At 37.7% G+C, this 22,361-nt stretch overlaps 1 protein-coding gene across 1 annotated transcript in view; it reads right to left on the bottom strand.

Annotated features, from left to right (window-relative positions):
• The window catches only part of LOC140228810 (long-chain-fatty-acid--CoA ligase 5-like), a 55,846-nt gene extending 43,303 nt beyond the window's left edge, over nucleotides 1-12,543 (bottom strand). Inside the window, exons 1-5 of the mRNA XM_072309084.1 lie at nucleotides 12,367-12,543; nucleotides 11,494-11,611; nucleotides 10,206-10,273; nucleotides 9,655-9,756; nucleotides 8,752-8,851 (exon numbers count right to left, since the gene is read on the bottom strand). Of these exons, the coding sequence (XP_072165185.1) occupies nucleotides 8,752-8,851; nucleotides 9,655-9,756; nucleotides 10,206-10,273; nucleotides 11,494-11,611; nucleotides 12,367-12,543 (565 nt within the window). The remainder of the gene's footprint in view (nucleotides 1-8,751; nucleotides 8,852-9,654; nucleotides 9,757-10,205; nucleotides 10,274-11,493; nucleotides 11,612-12,366) is intronic.
• Between the last annotated feature and the right edge of the window lie 9,818 nt (nucleotides 12,544-22,361).

Raw genomic sequence — 22,361 nt, 5'->3', positions numbered from 1 at the left:
TTCACATGTCCTCGACTGCCTATGTCATGTCTCCTGTCAGTGTAAAATCTTCGCAGAAATGAATACAATACGACTACACATTCTTGAAAGTAAAGTCTTTATCATTTACTTTGTTTATTATCAACCGCTGTATAAATACCTAATTAATATGATAGTTTAAACACATATGTCATGTTCATTAAGGATTATGATATCACATTGATAAGGAAAGACAGTAGGCAAGTAGATTCTTTATTAGCGCAAAACGAATTTGAAATAGAGATATCAGTTTGGAAAAAGGCAGTGCGAGAGAGAATAAGTTATGACGTAATCTTCGTTTTTCTCTATCTTTATCGTCATTACTATTTTATTTCCTGATGACTCACAGCGTCATCGCGAGTGGTTGGCCAACGCAAACTGGCGCATTGCCTCCAGTTCATATGGCTGGATGTTTGAGTCCAGTATAAACGTAAAAGGAAACGTGTCGCTCGAGTAAACATAAGCATTAGAAAGTGTTTCAGCACTGTTGAAATATATTAATCCGACTTCGCTGTCTTCGGATTGCTTTACAAACATCACAGAAGAAAAATAAATGTGTGAACCCGGTCGAAATTCCAAAAGGAACATGCTATTGGACCATCAAAACCGACAGGTCTGTAGATTACAATAGGGAAAGTGGTATATTGGTTCAATAGAATACCAACAGAAAATTTCCTCTTGGCCCAATTTTCAAAACCAATAGAAATCCAACAGACACCGATAGAAAGACTTATAGGTCCTATAGAATATCATTTCATTGGCATTTCATTTCATTTCATTTATTTATTTCAGCACGGCACATGATACAGCCAGACGGCTGTTCTTCCTCATGTCCGTGCATCATGTGAGGTAAAAATGACATACTTTTTCAAAACATATACACATGTACATGAAACACATATACACAACATATGATTAGATGAAACAAATCAGAGCGGAAGTAAATAAAACAGAAAAAATGAATACATGCTCGGTTTACTTGAAAAAAATGGGGGAGGGGTACAATATAATTGTTGTGTCAGATACAAATTCAGACTCCGTCTATAACCGCTAAAGATTGTTTGCTGTTTTACGCATGTAGGCAATGTATTCCATAATTCGGGGCCTTGATAACTAAAACTCCTTTGCCTAAAGCAAGTTTTGATAATAAATGGTAACTTGAGTATCAGCGTTATATTCCTTAAATCATAATAAAAAATTTTCAACTCAAACACTTCACTTACATAATATTTAGGGGTTAAATTATAAGCGACTTTATACATCGTGCACAACATATATATATGTTTGTTTCTTCTCATCACAAGTGTGTCAACATTAATTTGTGAGTATAACAAATTAGTTGGATATGTTGAATTTACCTGCAACACTGCTCTTTGAGAACGATTCTGGAGAATTTGATGACGCTGAATATAACTATGTTTAGTGTTTGACCATATAACAGCACAATAATCCAAATTACTTTGAATGATGGATTTATACATTATAAAAGCCGTTTCAAGTGATATAAAATGTCTTATTCTCTTTATCAATACACAAATTTTTGTTGGTTCAATAGAAATCCAATAGAAAGTTCTACTGGAATCTATTGGGAACAATAGAAATTCATTGCAAGACTAAATAATCATATCTATACCTGCAGCGCAGCGACATGGGTATTGAATTCAGTTAGCCCTATGCTACGCCTTAACTCCTATTTTCATAATTCGAACTGCGTTCTACTTACTCACACTAAATTTCATTATCTAAAATGCACGAAAATGCACAAAACCAAATGAAATTCAACTGTGCTAGAATGGACTATCATTTTCTTCCATCGTATCTTTTTTAAGGCATAGAAGCTGTATCGAATGCTAAGAAGGTATCATAAATACCCCCTTGCTAATGCAGATAATTATAATGATTGAAATGAGTACAATTAGCCAGAAAGATTTTTTTTTTTTCACCGTAGTTTACCAGGCAATGCGACTTTTCATGTTCCATGCATGCTACTCATGAAGTATTTACAGGAGCTCCTTGGTTTCATCAGGGAGGTGATGGGAGAGAGCTCTCTTCCCGGTTTCATCCCGCTGAAAATGGAAAATGTCTGTGTCGATAGACTAAAGGACACAGTGGGGCGTTGGCCCAATCGACAGAGTGAAACCTGGTGAGTGTGTATCGTTATATACTAGTACTTATATCACGATACACACAAAAATATACAAGTAGGTCGGGTGTGTTACAAGCTCTACCCATAGCCTCCACGTGGCATCACATCTTTGTCCATTATATTTCTACCCCTTTCAGTGGAAAACCAGCACACACAAACTCAGCAGCAAGAGCAATGAATGAGCATGGAGCTCGTAGCTCCATGGAATGAGTCACGGGCACTGACGGGCATAGCGTGGGAGTATCTTCTGGATATTTTAAAATAAATTAAGACACAGTCATATGCGACGCATCTTGATAAGCACAAGAACACTATGCTTGATAAATGGCGAATTAGAAATATACAGGTAGATGTATTCATCAATGTGACAGTATAATTTTCTACAAACCCACACATATATTACACTCTCTCTCCCTCTCCCTCTCTCTCAGCTAGACTTTCTCTCTTTATAATACATACAGGCATATATATTTATATAATTATATGCCATGTATGTATACACTATGTATATATTTCCATTTATATCTGACTACATTCTGACCAATCCATCCATCTATCTTTCTATTTATGATTCATTATAGGCCCTACATATATGAATGTGTATGCAAATTCAATTCAACGGATTTCAATTTTTATTTCAACGTCACATAAAAGCCGCCTTACAAACACAATTGTCAAAAATTAAATGTAATATAAACCAACTATTGTGAACATAAAATGGAAAAGAAAACATAAGCAAGTGAAATAAGCAAGTACACTGTCTTGCAAAAATGCAGAATAAATGATAATAATGATATTAATAATAGTAACATGTACATGTAGGCCTATATTATCTATTATGATATAATAATAGAATATAATAAGATATATAGGGCTTACATACACACATACATATAGGAGGCCTATGCACATTATGGTGTGTGTATAATTATAAAGTGTACTAAAGCACATAAATAGTGGAAATATATAAGAAAAGCAACATCAGGAACGAACGTAATGATGGCAAACTGTTTACAAAGATTGCTATAGACAGGTCAAGGAGACTCATTCTTGGACAGGTTCACCACGATGATTCTAGTTCTCATTCTGCTGCACCGACCGGGTGCTACATATTATACACTATACAAGAAAAACAGGTAGGGCCTACCTATAGTCGACAGTAGAAGGGAGTGGCGCTGAACATCTAAAATTATATGTACGATGTTAGTTTCGAAGAAACATGCTGGTAGTATTATCCAGTGTTGGTTCAAAATGGTGGTAGTGGCTATAATACCAATATGCAGTACTCGTGCGTTTTGTTCACAGTAAGTCTTGCTATTTTAATGGCATAATTTACCATTTGCAGATAAAACAAACACCCATGCATTAGTGCTTCAAAATAGTTCTAAATGTGAGTTTAGGGATAGAAACAACCAATGTAAAAATCTGAATATGTATAATCGATGTTAAGTATTGTTAACTATACAAAATGTGAACAATATTTGTAATAAAAATATTTCCAGATTAAACCGTCTACAGTAAACTGTTATGGTTTACTGAGAAAAACAGTGATATCTCCTTAAATTGTTATATGGTAGGATGTTTTGTGATACAACTGACCTACACGTCTGGCATCATTAAATGTGTGATATCTTGAACATTTTGTCACTGCATGCCCCTAAAGGTAAACAGATGCTAGAAGTTAAAGTAACTGATGGTATCGAACAATCAGTACATGTATTGGAGTAACATAAGCCTTCTACAGTGTATTAGGATAACTACCTGCAAAGGCTTTAGACCTAAATGTTACATTGTATTACTTTAGTGGTGACATAAAGCTACTGCAATCTAAGTAGAGGTGACAGAAGCGGCTTCAAGTATTATTTGATAAAGATCAAATGTGGAGAAGCAGTCGTTAAAGCAATGATATTCTATTATCAGCTTCACGTTGAACTCCTGGATACTATTAACTATTAAACTTGCTGTGATCATATATTTCCCCTGAAATCGACATTTGAATGGGATTTATGAGAAACTTAATCAATTTAATCAGTATAATTTGCTCATAATGACTTGACACTTTAAACTTTTTCTTGCTCTCTCTTGTCAATGTCCGACAGGACATAGGCACCACACATGCATTTCTTCTTTCCCCCTCATGTTCCCATGCTGTCTTTGTAAATACCCCCCAACTCCTATCAAGTATCATTCAAAGTATTTGCAAGCATATAGATTGTGTGCACGGGGCTTGCAACGATTATTTTCAAGCTTTAAAAGCTTATGTTGCAATTCCTTTGCGCGTTCGTTACCTTGAATAATGTAGCACTCTTAGTGGAGTTGTATACTATCCTGTAACTGCTTCTTATCAATGTATACTTATCGTATATATTCTGTCTTGGCTATATGAGATGTACTTACATACATTTGTATGCATTCCTGTTTTTGTGAACACGCATGAAATCTTGAATAAATAAAAAAAAAAATAAAAATGATTAAAGTGGTAAGAGTGAAAATTACAGGGCTACATCCATTGTACCATCAATCACCACTGTCAGAAGGCACACCAACGAAAACGTGGCGCCCAAAATCCAAGTCATTTTATCCTATGGCTTCTGAACTACTAGTATGAGAGTAATTCTGTCAAGTTTCATCATTCCCTCGCTTGATGTTGTTTTTTTATTTTGTTCCTTTTTCTAGTCTCTCTTTTTCGGGGGGGGGGGGGGCGGAGTGAGAGCATCGGGGAAACGCGACCGCGGAGCAATTTCCAAATACATACGATTATGCGAAACGTGGCTCGACGTCTATTATTCCACTCAAGGTGACTGGAGTGGACGAATGCCGCAGTATTGTTCGTACCTGTGACTCAGTGAATGACGTCATCATTCTGCCCGTACCCATTTCTGTATGTTTATGTATGATTTACAACCCACTGTATTCACCACTGTATTCACCACAGGGAGGTCTCACCTCCCTGATTTCACACGCCGAACCTCCGCTGCACCAAGGAGGTACTATTGTCTGCACTGACGGCGGCTGTTTCATCGTACTTCGCAGAGCATACGATAGGATTAATCTATAAATCACCTCTGAATTAATGATCGAATACACAATAAGAATACTTCCATCTCATCAGTTGGAAATGCAAATTATTTATAAGCAAGGGCTGCTACAGAAGATTATATACAACGTAACTAATCGCATTAGAAGAAACAACAGGAGTGTCAATCCAGTCTTAGGCACTGACTGATCATTCCCAAAGCAAGCCCATGTATATGATTCAACTATATGGTACCATTATAATGTGTAAAAACTGAGGGATAGCAACAAAGCGGCAGGACGAAATAAAAATGGACTCAGGCTTTTCAGACAAAACGAACAAGTAGGCCTAAATAGACGAGATTGAAAAACGAATTTTGAAATAATTATAGAAGTTGGCGCTGTCTTCCATCAAAAACAGACAAATCGAAATGGTTGTTATAATTCTATTTACGTGTGAATGCTGTTCTCATTCTAGGCTACCCCACGGTGCCCAGATCGCTGCATGATTATAGTACCCTTTAAAGGTCATGCCCCGTTATGGGCTCTGTAATTGCCACACCGTCATCGCCCATTTAACCCTTTCGGGCTCATCATTTCAACATTCCCTATGCTATAAATAGAAGGTCTGCTAGCAGCGCTGGACCACGTCTAGACGCTTTCATTTAAATGCAGAATGGAAAAAAAAAAGCCAGGAACCGTGTTATTCCGCGCGATCGAATTGACGTGTATAACATGTAATTAAACTCGTTCAAGCTCACTGCTGCGTAATGCCGGGGTATATCACAAGCCGCAGAGAAATCCCACGGCACTTGACAGTATAAAAAATGTATAGCTAGTGAGATCTCTCCATAGAGATGTATATCGTAACCTCTTTGCAGCTTTTCCACCTCCCTGACAGTACCAGATGACGCTCGCTACGGTAAAATTTGTGGATATATATTTCTCCTGCTATCTGCGAGCTAGCCCCTGAAGTTGGCCGCGACTTATGTTCCTTCAATCGAATCCGGATTATAGATTTTACTGTTCTCCTACTTCGGTAGAATTCGGCATTAGGTCACTCTTAAATACTAATATCTGAGCATTCGATAGTATGATATAAGTCAGTTTAGTTCAGTTTATTTCATTCATTATAAAATACATAAAAATACAAAGACACATACAACTACAAATAACGTTAACCCCGGTAGATTATTATATTAAGGACATAAAACACAAACACAACTATATGATCATAATACATGAAAGTAGATGACGTTACGAAAGTAACATTCAAAAAAAAAAAATCAGCAACGCGAAGAATACAAACTCACAAGATGATCTTTGTATGCACGTTTGAAACCATTAAAGGGGATGGCTAGTAACTGATCAGTGGGAATCAGTGGGAATGCTGGGGGATGATTGTTCCAGTCCTTGTGGGATTCATTTAAGAGTACATTATATATCTATTGTTGTGTGAAAAAAAATTGCTTCAGAATGGTCTCATATTCAAGTAATGTTTGATTTAATGTTTCCTGGTGAGCATGCCTGTACAGTGACGGGGCGATCGTTTACGGCCAAACTGCACATTACTTGAATATGAGACCATTCTGAAGCAAATAATTTTCACACAACAATAGATGAAGTACTCTTAAATGAATCCCACAAGGATTGGAACAATCATCCCCCAGCATTCCCACTGATCAGTTACTAGAATGGGATATTTTGAAGAAAAAGCGGTAAACTATTCTAAAGGATTGAACCTTTAAAAAAGACAGTGTTTCTATAAGCATTTGTTCGGACCAAAGGAAGGTAAATAGGTCGAGTCGACTCACATAAACCATCCGTGAACAGCGAGCGATACGTATTTGTGCAGTTCATGTGCATGTGTGTGTGTGTATGTGTATGTGTGTCGAACCCCGGATTGATTATGATACTAAATGTTGAAGATGTCGAAAATTATAATGATAGTAATAGCAGCAACAAGAGTACCAACAATACCAATAACAATACTCATCATCATCATCATTATCATCATCGTAACAATACTAAACAAATGATTTTCAGTGTAATCAAAGAGAAAAACCAACACATAATATGAGTCAAACATATGGACACCATTGACACATGGAGTGGAACACTATTATTTTTCCACTGATTACGTTAGAAACTCCTTTGGTAGTCAGTGCCACTGATGAGCGACAGCCAGAATGTTACCATCGATCCAGGCACACACCAGAGCCTTGTAATAGAAGGCTCTGGCACGCACTGAGTGTTGTCGCCAGCTACGTTCACTAGCTGTGCAGTCAACCTCTCTGACACTCGGTTTGTCCAGGGAGGTGGGAAGAGATTGTCCAGGTGCGAACGTAGCTTGATGCTTCCACTCATTCATAACGAAATACTTCTTTCATGCTGGTGACTGGAGTCATTGCTTTGGGACATTGATTTGCTTCTCCTTCGGCCACTCCCTAAACTTTCAGTCTACACTATGCTTAACATGAAACGGATTTACTCTCTTCTTCTCTCTCTTCCTGGCTCCCGGCGTTTTCAGTAAAGTATCATCATCATGATGACATAAGTCGTTGACCTAGGTCTTCTTTTTTTTTCGTTCTTGTTTTGTTTTTGCGATTTCTTCCATCCTTATTACCACATAGGATGATAATGACTTCGCTTTACTCATTTTCTCCTGTCTTTCCCTTCCGGTAATGAAGCTAAAATAATACATGACTAGCTCCGTGGTGAAACATGAAATCCTCCTGCGCGGTATTAATGGATCTCTTCGCTGGGACCGTAAGGGACTCTTGTGCATTGATCCACAGGATCGTGGGACCGTATAGTGTCCCTCACTAGGACAGTATTGCTACCACCGCCCTCTAACGGCAATGTCATGAAAGCTAACAAGTTATCTCCACTGTGGATGTCGTCAATTTCCGAACATTAGTCATTTATGACATCATCACCAGTTATATCTTGAGTGCAGTCGATCTCTCATCATCACCACACCAGCATAATCATAATCATCGTCAAAGTCATTATCAACATAGTTAGCATAATTATGTAATATTTCACTTTGTAACAACATGTAATTGGCAAAATTTGTTGTCGCAATGTGATGCCAGAATGTCAGGTATTTTTTCTTTTCTTTTCGATAAGTATACAAGTTGTATGTTTTGCCCATTTCCTTCATTGTCCTTTTTTTCTTCTCGTTCAAGGCTGTCGTATCTTCAAGCTATACGCTTATTTGACGACAGTCTTCTGCATCCACACTCCCAATACATGCGCCATAATTCAGTCAAATCATTTGATTCACTTTATCCCGAGTGGTTCCCAATTGACGTGTTCTCTTATTCATTTCTTTAATCTGTACACGTTTATCTCAGTTTTATATTCGGATGTACACACTACATGTTCTATTGTCTTCAAAAAAAGAAAAAAATGACTGTATTTCATTTGTAATATATATTCGATGCAGAAAATTCCTAATAAATTCATTTGAATTGAATTATGATTATAAAACACGTATCAGAATAGTCGAGAAATGATTATCGTCTAGGCGAGAAGTGGTGTGAAATCACAATGTAAAGAAGACTCACTTTTGTTGACGATATATTTGCAAGATTCCCATCCGAGACTGTTGTACAGTGGGACGGACACCATGGAATACTGAACACAGGTAAGGTCACTTATTGTCCACTGTCAGGGTAAACGGTACATTGCAAATACACAGTCAAGGGTTTTTGGGACTAAGTAAACAGCTTTCCATACAATACAATACAATACAATACAATACAATACAATACAATACAATACAATACAATACAATGTGGGTACTTATCTAGCGTTCTTACAATGAGTGAACATGTAGAGAATTGTTAAAAAATTGGAAACACTTTATTATTTCCGGCACGTATCCATTGCGTCAACATTCATCGGAGTAATGTCTGTTACCTTCTTTAAGATTCTATAGTTATGAATTCATAAACATTTCCGGAAAATCATATTGAAATTGAGATACTTATACTACTCAAAGTCTGAACTCATTTAATGATAAAATACGCCACTTTAAACTGTTGTCAAAACTTTGGTATTTGTCGATGAACGAGTGAATACTGCATACATGTATTTTCTATATCAAGATTTACGTACTTTCTCTCATTAAATCGCAAGCTTCTTCGTTGTTCAAAGATGAAATATGAATATTTTCGATTAAATGAATTGGAAAATAAGCTGGCTTTGCTTCTGATCGTTATTTAGGATTTTCTCAGAAAAAAATGGTTTGTCCCAGATTAAAGTAATGATTCATGTAGAATATAAACTTATCTCAGCTGGTTTTCTGTACGTATAGGCCTAAGACTGTCTTTGGATATCCAGTCTGTGAAGATTAAACTCTGATTGGCTGATGTCTGACTAAAATGTCTGACTTTCTGACTTGGGTTTGAATACAGCTTTTTATGCAACATGGCTCTGATGATCACACAAACCAAACGTATACATACCTCGGGTCTGTTTTGTGAGAAGATCCCAATGCAGGTACTTCCACCGGGCTTCTCACCCATAGCAATCAATCCCGAACCAAAGAGTCGACACCTCTCGTCAACCTTTTCGGGGGGAAACAAAGCAATTAGATTGATATGAAATATGTTTTACTAATCATCAGTGACGCGTCATAAACATTCAGATGATCACAATGGTAAAACCATAGTGATGTGAAATTGAATTTCGATTGTCTACAGACAAACATGCTGATGCAACTCAAAATCACAAATTTCATTTATTTCACTTCCAACAATGCAAAACTTTACATACACAAAATAACACAATATCAATACAATGTATAGTAACAAAGAGAAGAACGTGAGATCAACAATACTAAGTACTTTTACGCATCACATAAGCAGATGAAATTGAATTAAAACAAATTGTTTGTATACGTCTAAATTGCATGTAATTACATATATGCATACACACTGATCTTGTATAGCAATCGTCACGAGCGACAGTGACATCATTTACATCAATAGGTGAGTAGTACGTCTATAAAACGTACCTCGGAAAACGACATCCACTCGTAGCGGCCGTTTGGTCCAGTTCGGGCGCCGAGAAAGGGACCATCGTCTGCAATCAGATTCGAAGGAGGAAGAGTTATCTATCATTACGTTCAAAATATTCTGTCAAAATGTGCACAAATTTCACACACAAACATATCGACAGGTACATAATTGATGTGGCACGCAGAGAGTTAAAATCATTACCATATGGCGCCTTAAGCTGTTAGTCATCGAACGCAGTCTTTTGATGGATGACATGAGTCATGAGAATTTATCGATAATCTAAAAACTGAATTCACGAGAAAGTGTCATCCTGAGTGCTATTCATCCTTAGTGGAATTCTCCAGATGTGCAATATATTGTCCCATACGCTCTGTGAAGTACATAATTACACAGATGGAGAGCGATGGTTAAATTAACCAGAATGACATTTCATCAATTCGTCTTCTTCGTTTTTGTCGTTTGATTTAAAAAGCAGTTGATGAAGGACGGTTCAGAGATCAAATAACTCGAGAATTCAAAAGACACTTCATTTTCAAAATTTCGAAGTATCAACGTATCAAAACCAAAACGAGTGGAACAGACTCTAATCGATATCTCTCTAGGCCAATATTACGAGCATATACGTAAATATCATATTTCAATCATCAATTATTACACTCGTTACAAACACTCACAGTTGTCGTCACATAAAATAACAGGGAGCTTTAGATTTGCGACGCGATTATTTAAGACAACGATTACGTTGGCCGTTCTCCTCTCTCCCTACGTACTGTTGCAAAGTAGTATTAGATTACGCGAGGAAGCTAAAATGGTCAATGCATCAAGTAGCTCTTTGCGTCGTGAATTTGAGCGGACGCAAAAGCCGCGCAAACTCAGACGACACGAGGTTGATTTTTATTCAGCAAATGTGTGCATGCGCAGAACATTTTTCCTCTAAAGGTCCGCGTCGCGACTATATAAAGCTTCCTATAGCGAGATTTAATTGTTAATGTTTATGACGCGCATATGACGGACAATGGGAACAGGTGTCTTGAGCATGTACAAAACTATGATTATTATTATCATTATATTTTTTTTTGCCTAATAGCGGCATCGTAGGATTAGCGTGGCAGATGTAGAGCTCGCTAATGGCCCCTGTTGTGCACATCTTTAAACTTTCAAGCGTAATCAATGATTCACAAGCATTATCATCGCTGTCATTGATGTTATCGACACTCCAATATCATCGACAGATTCATATTATCGTTATTCTCATTCCCTGTGGCTTCCGACACGCGTTCTTACTTGAAACTCTCTGGCCTCTCTTAAAAGCCTCGTACACAGTGGTCGCGTCGCTGTAAAACTGCCCAGACCTGTAGCGTGATTCGTTGACATAAGCACTCACACGGATTCTTTCAGGCCCCTGCATTGTAGCATTGACACAAACCAAGAACATTAAATAAGAACGCATTCATGTTGAGAACATAGTTACATGCTGAAGAAAAAAAAAAACACACACAGAACAAACGGAGATACAGGCATGTTTATTGATATTTTACGATTTGAACTGTCGTGATCTGTGCGGCCTATAAATCTATCAGTTTTGCCCATCGCCGATGCTAAATGATTCCAAAACTGCTGTCCTATGCTTACACTTTCAAACAACAACAACAACAACAACAACAACAACAACAAACAATTCTAAATATCAGAGCACTTCACAAGTCTGAACTCATTTCAGCTCACAGGCGAACAGGCTCATCATCGATTTGAGAAATATAATATTTCTGCATGAGAATATATTAATATTACCTATTGAAATGGCTGTTCGACATAAAGTTAAACAATCGAGGATCACTGAAACATAATTGCATTCCTTCATTTCTACAATCATATTCAACACTGGGAGAATGAGTGGTATATGCACAGTTTGAAAATTACACGATATTTCGTCAACAAAACCATTATAAACCCTTCTTTCGGAAATGAATGAGAACTGCAACATATTTTACTTTCAGACATGAAAATTGTACACTCCCCTTCTCCATTAATTACACAACACAACAAAGGAGAATCATCAATTCAGCCGATGTTTTGACAATAGTATTCTTGAACAGACAGCGATTCTCAAGAACAAAATTAGTGAGTAAAAACTTGTAATGCGCTAAGCAATATTACCGGTAAAAGTATGCTTTGCTGTCGGATGTCGACGCCCCTCCTGACGGTGTCCGGTTCGTAGTTGACCGCGGTCGCGCCACTGGATGAGGACATGGACGCTGCGAGTATCCGCAGCTTGCTGATACGGTCAGACACTGCTACGGTAAACCGCTTCCCACGTCTTACCGCGGTGAGCATTCTGGCCGATCTTGGCAGGTCTTACGTTAGAAATTAAAATCTTCTCAGTGCTTGGACAAGCCGTTTCTCTGTGAAATAAGTGGAGAAATGAGTACAGGAATGTTAGATGATATATAATATTATGTCATAAGGAAAGGAAATCTTGATTTGTTACGAGTAAAATCAAAGTGAGTTTTAAGGGGATGGCTACTAACTGATCAGTGGGAATCAGTGAGAATGCTGGGGTTGATTGTTCCAATCCTTGTGGGATTCATTTAAGAGTACTTTATATATCATTGTTGTGTGAAAATTATTTGACTCAGAATGGTCTCATATTCAAGTAATGTGCAGTTCAATGTTTCCAGGTTAGCATGTCTCTGTACCAGTGATGGGGCGATCGTTAACGAGCCGTTAACGATCGCCCCATCACTGTACAGGCATGCTAACCTGGAAACATTGAACTGCACATTACTTGAATATGAGACCATTCTGAGGCAAATAATTTTCACACGAGACCATTCTGAAGCAAATAATTTTCACACAACAATAGATATGGTTAATGTACTCTTAATGAATCCCAAAAGGATTGGCACAATCATCCCCCAGCATTCCCACTGATTTCCACTGATCAGTTACTAGCCATCTCCTTTAACATTAATTTTTCGATTGTGATGAAGAAGGTATAATTATTAATGGGATGTCTAAATATAATTATATGCGTAAACACGTTGAAAGAAGTCACACACAAACGCAAAATCTTTTGAAAGAAATCCAAAAGTAAGCATGGAACTTTTGCATTACGAGTAGGAAGGCACACAGTCGACGCTTTGCAATGCTTTGGCTTCTTTTTAAGAACCTGATATAACTAAGGCATGTTTGCTCGCCAGATAACATGTGTTAGTTTAACCGATAAAATGGCGTTTGGTCGACATTGAGATCTTGAGCGAGTGTCGAGGACATTTCACCAAGTATTATCATTCCGTACATGAATCATGCATTTTTTCTGGTCTTTTTACTTTATTTTATTTACATTCACCGGCGAATCTAACAAAATAAGAGATTGGTGCCTCCCCTGAATTTGATTCAACAGGCATTGGGTTTTCTATAGTTTGATAGGATATAATTGTTGTGGGCATCGGCATAATCTTCTTGCGATTGCAACGCGATGTAATTCTTGGGGTTATAAAGGAAATAAACAATAATCTTCCAATATACCCGCGTTCATGTTTAGTGATGGCACATGCTGAATTATACTTCTCTATCTCTCTTGTATGCAGCCGTTCGATACTGGACTCCATAATCGTGCCATGGTACAATAACTATTCTATATGCTTCAATGTGCATCATATAAATGTGCTCTCTCTCCTTTTTTTTTTCTCTCTCTCTCTCTCCTTCTCTCTCTTGTATGATGTCGTGTTCTTTGTGTGAATGTTTTTATGATACGTGCATGCGTATGTGTGTATGAATGTACTGTATGCACATGTTAATTAGATACTAGTTATTTTGTGTTATCTCTTCCGGGTACAGACGGCTCAATAACACGTGTCTGTATAGCTTGTATAACACCATAGTTTTTGTCAGTGTCTGAATTTGTAAATTGTAATTTGTATTTTTTGTATTCGAAAATAGCTATTGTTTATTATCATAATAACCATTATACAACCCCAAACATCTTAATGTTATTTTTGGGTTATATATGAATTAATTCCGGATGATATTTAGTATAAATTAATAATGTCTCAAGTGGCTCACGTTATACAAGCCCTGTTTTCAGTGGGCCACTTTTTTTTCTTTTTTCTTTTTTGTTTAATGAAATTGTATGTATATTTCATTATACTTCATGATTATGTATTTTGTAAAAAAAAAATGACAAATTATGATTGTATAATGTATACTTTGTATTTTTTTTTCATGTTTTTGTGAACGAATGGAATGGAAATAAATCTCAGATGAACTGTACTGAACTGCTTACTTCACAGTATACGACCTCCATAACAATACAGTAAAGATGAGGTCAAAGTTCTAATGCCTCTATATATGGATTTCATTTAAAACTTATGCGAATAAATAACAAAACTCATAAGGAAATAGAAGAAAATCCATCATTTCCTGCAAGCCAAAAAAAAAAGAAAAAAAAGAGAGTAATTGATGCATTATACATGTAGTGGTATATGATGCTGATATGTGGATACATGTATTAAAACCATACGCTTTTGTCATCTTGGGAACGTAATGTCATCATGACAAAATGGTGACAAGGGACGTACGTCGTATATGATGTCGCGTATCACTATAATACTAACCGTTATCAACAGCGACTTACCCGAACTTTTTGCCATTGACCGTTTGTATGCTCATTCTGTTTGCTAATAGGGACACGTGATTGGCCAATGTAAACAGTGCAACTCGTTCGTTATTTCCTCTTTTAAGTGTATGTATAGGCCTACACTTACGATAACGCGACGGGACCTTCTTGTCCAGCGTAAAGGACAGCGAATCATTGACCATTGCTGTCCACGGTCATTAACACGAAGGTGATGAGGAAAATAACGATGGCTATATAATATCGTTGACATAATTATCTCATTGATAGTCCTTTCCAAACATAGCACTGAAGTCCGACTACAACGCTATGTAAACAGATTATGTGGATTATCATGCATACTTAGATCATTATCATACATTTACAATCAAAACGTCAAAATAATGGAGCAGACCGCACATTGTAAGCCTATACGCTTGAAATAATGATGGCGGCACACACACGGGAAAGGAGTCTTAAAGACAGGAATTGAGTATTGAAGACATGCAGTGGAAACTTACGCATAGGCTTCCCTCCCCCCCCCCCCCCTCCCCCGTCAATCTATTTATATATTACTGTGATATTAAATTCATGTTTACCATGGAATCTGAAGGTTTGTCGCGTTCATAAATTTCTGCAGAAAAGGGAGGGGAGACACAGTGGTTGCGTGCGTTGCCCAGAGGAAAAATCTTTCCTAATCTGCTAATCTTGTATAAAATCATACCTCACTTATCTGCTTGCAGATGTGTGATAATCGTCCTGATGATAATAGAAGAGGCCTCTACTACAGGGGCATGATAACACACAACACCGCTCAGGAATTCGAACCTGCGCCGAACCGTATACTAATCACGAACCTGTGCATTCGATTGAAAGGGAGATATGCTTTGACTGAGCCACCTCGCCGCCCTACATAAACCTCGATGACTATCAAAACTATATTCATCACTGCAGATGGGTGTTAATAACGTAGTATTCGGCGTATGTATAATTTCTTACCACTGACAAATTAATATCCTTTGAATGTGCCTTTCCACCTCTCCCCCACTCCCCCCCCCCCAAAAAAAAAACCACAAACAAAACAAAACAAAACAAAACAAAAACAAATCGTGCTTCTGTCTATTCTGCCATCGTGTATTCATTCCCTTGGAGTTACAAATCATTTTATATAGGATAAAAGTGAAGTCACATTTATGGAGAGCGGGGAACAATGGCAATTGTTGCAGTAGTATAACATTACTGTAACCCACGAAATCGCCACCCTCTTGATCCCCCCCACACACACACTAATAACTGTCGTGTATATTAGCGTTGAATAATATGAGGAAGGAGGTACTTGTATAGTATCTCCTTGAAATGACTAGAGAATCATAACGACGATACCACTGGCCGTCCCGTATACACGAATGAGCTGTTTGAAGGTCACCTTGACACGTGTTGGTATGTTTGCGGGAATATGGGAGACTTCGGTTTGAGATACTGAGTATGTCACATAAAGTTCAATTCAGTGTAGGCCTACATGACACGCAGACAAACAGGACAACACTAGCAAGGAGATGTGCATGATATTTTTTAAACGGAAATCGGGATTGTGCAAATATAAACACACGCGAGATATATTTGGAAGTACTCGAAGATATTGTGTGCACTCTGATATAATCTCAGTTTTAAAGGACAGCTACTGTACTCATTTTCGTGGGTGTGTTTAAAAAGGCAGACGGTACATGATGCCATAAATAACGATTCAAGTAGATCGACGTCTTATTTTTAGGGCTGATTATCACATATCAAGAAGATATGAAAATTATTAATGGAAGCCCTCCGGAGATAAGTGTTTATTTTTATGATCAGATTCTTATCTCGTTTAGATGAGTGCTCAAAAGTGACCGGCGAATACATGAAATCGGATTCCTTAATGCGACTTATATTTCATTACTTGTTATCATTATCGCTTTGTTTCTGTTCTGGTCAAAGTTACAGTGCACTTCAATCACAAAGGGAAGCTGGGCTGTAAGTGTATGCGTTGTTGAGGTTGCCCATAACATAGAATGTCCATGATATTTACACAATGGAGCATACATGCTTTAGGCCTATATAGATAATTACTCTGCTGTTCAGATTCATTACAATCAAGTGCAATGACAGCGCATCATTTTCTGAATATTTAAAGAAAACAAAGGTCCCAATATAAACGTGGATTGAGTGAAAGTAGCAATATTAATATAATGCATGAGTGCAAAGTTTGAGGAAGATCAGACAATCCTTTCAAAAGTTATGCATTTTTAAAGTTTCCGTGCCGTCACAGCTGGATAACGAGACTGCTTCGCTTCATGATGTCATTATTGACAACAATATAAAGATATAAGGATAATTGAAAAGTACACATTCCTTCAAATAATATATTGTTAAGTACTAGTATTGGTTGAAGTGACAATATTCAGCTTTCAATTTTTTGAGAGATACTTAGAAATGTTAATGAGCATACAATATTCTAAGAGGAATTCATATTGATTTGATGAAAATCGGTTCTGAGCTATGGCTGACATAATCATAATCCAAAAGACAAAGAAAAACAGAACAATCCTAATAAAAAAATGGGTCCCAGCACCTTTTATTACAATCTATCATAATCGCTTTGTTTTGGATATCCCAGCCATTTCAAAACTAATTTCCATCAAAAACTTTGAATTCCTCTTAGAATTACATGCTCTTTCGTATTTTCATAGTACGAGGTTTCTCATAATCAAGGAATATCATCAAGAACGTTGGATACCTGAAGCTCCATCTCAACCAAAACTGTACCCATCCCTTTTATGGTACTTCCGCTTGCTTTCTAAAAGAGGTAAGTCAGTTGCTCTTTAATTTGTTAAGCTAGAAAAGTGAAAATGTGTTGAATTTTCTGTATAGTTTCGTTATAATTGTTGACCAGAATGACGTCATCAAGTGTGTAGTCTCCTTATATCCAGCGATGACGGCATAGAAACTTTACAAATTCATAACTTTTCATGTGTTCTAATAATATTGCTGCTTTAACTCATCTAAGGTTTATTATTAGGCTTTTGGTTTCCTTTCATTGTGTCTGTTGCTGCCCTAAACGAATCAAAATTATGTTGATTAATATTTACTAATAAGCTACATCAGTTGTTGCTTGATGAGGCAAGTCTACCTGATCAGGCATGTGTGCCATTTAAGTTTGACTATACCAATAATGATCTATCAGCCAGTGCGGGCCACCTGCCAACGTAATATTCACAGTGTTGTCCGAAAATGATCGAATCCGAACACATTGATCCATCCATCAAGATTTAATGATTGCTTTTGATCAGCCGTGGTGATTTATCATACGATCATCGTCAGCAGCTACGTACTAAGAACAACAGTTCCTTCGACTTGACAAGAAGGTTCAATCAGGTTCGAATCACAAGAAAGATAGGCGAGCTACGTTCGCACTGCATGCATGCATGCTATATAACCCAAGTGAAGCCATTTTGTGTTTAATAAAATGTTTCATAAGTACTTTGTATATGCACCACGAAGCGAAGCAGGCCTTCTGAACGAGCTCATTTATCAAAAGTAATAATGTGACATATCTTCACTCCGGGTGCTGTTCCTTATTCCGAAGGTTCGCTATTCCGAATGTTTGTTATTCCGAAGGGTCGTTAATCCGAAACACGCAAATTCCCTATACCTAGAGGTTCGTTAATCCGAAAATGAAAAAGGGTTCGTTAATCCGAAAATTTGTGGCGTTATTCCGAAGGTTCGTTATTCCGAAGATTGGTTGATCCGAAAATGAAATTCGGAACAATGAACCTTCGGAATAACGAATCTTAGGAATAAAGAGCCTTCGGAATAACGAACCTTCGGAATAACGAGGTGTAACCCTTTACTCCACGCTACGCGCTATTATGATAGCTCTTACTTTTTATAGCTCTTATTTCGACTGACGCAGATTAAGATCCTTCAGTTTGTATGGCAGGTATATGTAATTGCATCGCCCAAGCCTACCGGGCCGGCTTAGGTGATAGTATTAAGAACTGAAACTAAACTGTGTGACATCATACTATACGGGTATCACACAATAATAACAACTATTCATCGATTCATTCATCGATATTGCGATGACAATGATGTCACATATCGTATATAGCAAGCATATCATACATATACAGCGCACATAGGCCCCTACTACGTATACCTTGTATACTGATTTCACACGTAACTCCACCCTTATCATATTTAAAAACAAAGGAATAAACTCAAAACTATCGCTCTCACCAAGACTTTCCCCACCTGCTTCCTTGCGGCTGTCAAACGGGCTCCTTATGGATTCACCTGGAAAATGGTGGATAAACGCCAACCGTATATTTTGCGTTGTCCGTATCCGTCTGCCTTGAACAACGTTCATCAGAGTTGAGACGAGTTAATACGCAGCATCTGTGTCTATCAATGGCGAATATTGATTTCAACTGCTAATTCTGGCGTGAGATGAAGACACGAGGAGTGGAGGGGATGCGACACTCTTCGAATTCAACTTCAAGACTGAGGTGTCTATTACGCTACACGATGGAGTAGATGCAGCTGCAATAACCTACATGTACTCACAACCGAGCATAGCGGTGAAGGTCGTGTGGAGAATCCACGTGCGAGGTCGCTGAACATCAACAAACGAGCAAGATATACTCGTACACTAGCATGTGCGTTGATTTTTCTGCGTGCTTCGTGTATAACGTGCATGAATGGGGATCGCACTGCTCGCGGGTTGTCAGACGATCAGGAAACGTCTCACCTCCCTCGTTGGGTCACACCTCCTTGGTTCGGTGACTCGGTTGGATGGATGATAAGTCGAGCCCCTAGCAACCCCCCTTTTCCGAATAGTCTATTTACTACACTATATCTCTGGATGCTACATTCAGATGCAGCTTCATAATCAGACAGAAAGATCCGTCTGTCCGGAAGAGTCTTTTATATATATATATATATTTTTTATGCTATCACTCTCCAGGCAGGGATCCGTGATGCCAGACGCAGTCTCCGCGGAACATATCCCCGACGACCAGATACAGACCGATACTTAGGTCAACTTCGTAACATTCTTTGTCGGTCTTCTATAATGTGTCTCTATTTTGGTGTGATATGGGCATTACTCTATTCAGTACCCACTCTTTTGACTTTTTCGTGATTGGAGGCATACTATACTTCCACATAAAGTCTAGAAACGGCTGATTTGAGGATAGATTTCAACTGTCATATTTTTGCATCTATATATGTCATTTTTTCAGTGAGGTCGAGGCCGAGCAATTTAGTTTCGAGAAAGTGAGTAAACGCGCGTGGACCTAGAATTGTTCCATGTGATGCTGATGGTATTACTCGCAACGAATATTTCGTCTATATAGGCAGAGGCGACCCCGAAACGGTACTATTCACTGAGGGGCGCAGCTCCGAAGTGAAATTTGGCATTGAAGGCATCGAAGTCCCTAGTCCAGACACTCGAAATTATTAGGCATCACTGTCTTTGCGTTACGCACATTTGGGATATATATATATAAAAAAAAAAAATAAACACAGGAACGGAGAAATGAGGCTGGAAGTTGTGTGATGGATGCGATGTTGTGGAGAAATCCTACAGCGACAGTACAAAGCAGGGCGCAATGTCAGAAATGTTTTGTGACATTTCACAAATCGACTGTGCGGAGCAGTGCACGATGAAAGCTTTGAACTTTTCATAATGCCCGCTATGTCCAAAATCATGTGCTTCATGACATTTCACAAAGTGACGCAGGCCTACACTTGGTCGGTTTTTGCTGTAAAATGTACACAAAATGGATAAGAGCTGTGCGATCTAACGCTGTGATAACACGATTTCATTTGCACGGGTTACGACGAAAATGGGAAATAGGTTGGCCGAAAAGCCTCGACGGAAGTACCATAATCTTAGCCCGATCGTGGTTGCTACCTGATGTTTCATATTCGATGACATCTCGATTACAATAATATTATCAATCGCGAGGTATGTACGACGCGCCCGCAGCGTGGCTCTACATGCGATTCAGTACTATGATAGGAGCCTACTGAAGCAGAGTGACATCACTTCACAAATCCAAATCAATTAAAATTCATTTTCATTTGAATTGAACAATAAAATTTAAAAACGCGCCAACGATGCATATAATTATATACCGTACATGTTGTTTATTGAATAGTCGTGATTGTAGTTTGAAAACACGTGTATAAAAAAGTGACGGTTAAAGAGGAAATCCTGTCCAAATATAGGTTAGTCTGATAAAAAAAAAAGAGTAAAATTTTACGAGTTCAACTGTAAAAATTTGACTGAAAAAAAATAAGATGAAAAACAAGGGAGTTATGAAATTTTGAAGTTTTGATAATTTCTCCAAAACAGTTCTTGTACAGTGGGTATGAATATGCAAATGAGTGAGCTAACCATGTCGTACCCTCACAATTTTGCATTGATCGTGTATAAAAAAAAAAAAAAAAATGACGAAAATTAAATGTTTCTGTCATTGAAGTCTGAAACATGACGTTATTCCTGATTGAATAACTTCAGAGTAGGGATCAGTTAGGTATATGAGGATTTGAGCCTCGGGCATAATTGCGTTTGAATGAAAAACAGGAAATTTCAAAATTTTATGTACAAACTATATGGTAAGTTGCCACTTTGCCATTTGCATATTCAGATTGACTGTTCAAGAACTATTTCCCCCAAAATAGCGAAACTTCAAAATGTCATAGACGGTTTCATCCGATTACAATCAAATTCATACCGTTGCACTCGTAATATTTTACTCTTTCTTATCAGACTAACTTATATTTGGACTGGATTTTCCCTTTAGGGACTGGGTTAGCTCAATATTCAAAATGTTCGTTATTGCGAAGGAATGTTATTCCGAAGGCTCGTTCTTCCGAAGGTTCGTTAATCCGAAAATAAAATAAGGTTCGTCATTCGGAAGCTTCGCTCTTCTTCCTAATGTCCATTATTCCAAAAGTTTGTAATTCCGAAAGTGAGATATTATTTGTTGTTCGGAAGGTTGGCCCTTCCCGAAGTTTGTTAATAAAAAAAAAAGTTCGTTCTTCCGATTTTTTGTTATCATTAGAAGAAGACGACTGTAAGGTTTATATGTTTATATAAGGTTTACATAAGGTTTATATTGGCGTGTTCTGTATGCAGACCTCTCTTCTTTCTTCTCTCCTCTTCCTTTCCTGTCTTTTGTTCTTCGTAGACTTGTATTGTTACCGTCTTCTCTCCTCTCGGTACTGTCTCGCGTCTTATATGTGTGTGTGGGTAATTGAATGTGTGTACGAGTGTGTTGTCCTTGTCATATTTTCCCGGTACACGTGGTTCAGCGAACAGTGTCCGAGCATTAGCATTGATACAGTGTACTCTTTTTATATTTTTTTATTTTTTCCCGACCTGCGTATCTCAAAATAACTACATGTATATCTTTACAAATGACTTAAATAATCTATATTAAATACAATAGTTATAAAAAAACCTCGAATAATATATTATTTACTCATTATT

The sequence above is a fragment of the Diadema setosum genome, chromosome 5 (assembly GCF_964275005.1).
Source record: "Diadema setosum chromosome 5, eeDiaSeto1, whole genome shotgun sequence".
NCBI classification, from domain to species: Eukaryota; Metazoa; Echinodermata; class Echinoidea; order Diadematoida; family Diadematidae; genus Diadema; species Diadema setosum.
Note: the sequence above shows the minus strand (reverse complement) of the source record. Positions and strands in the feature narration are given on the sequence as shown.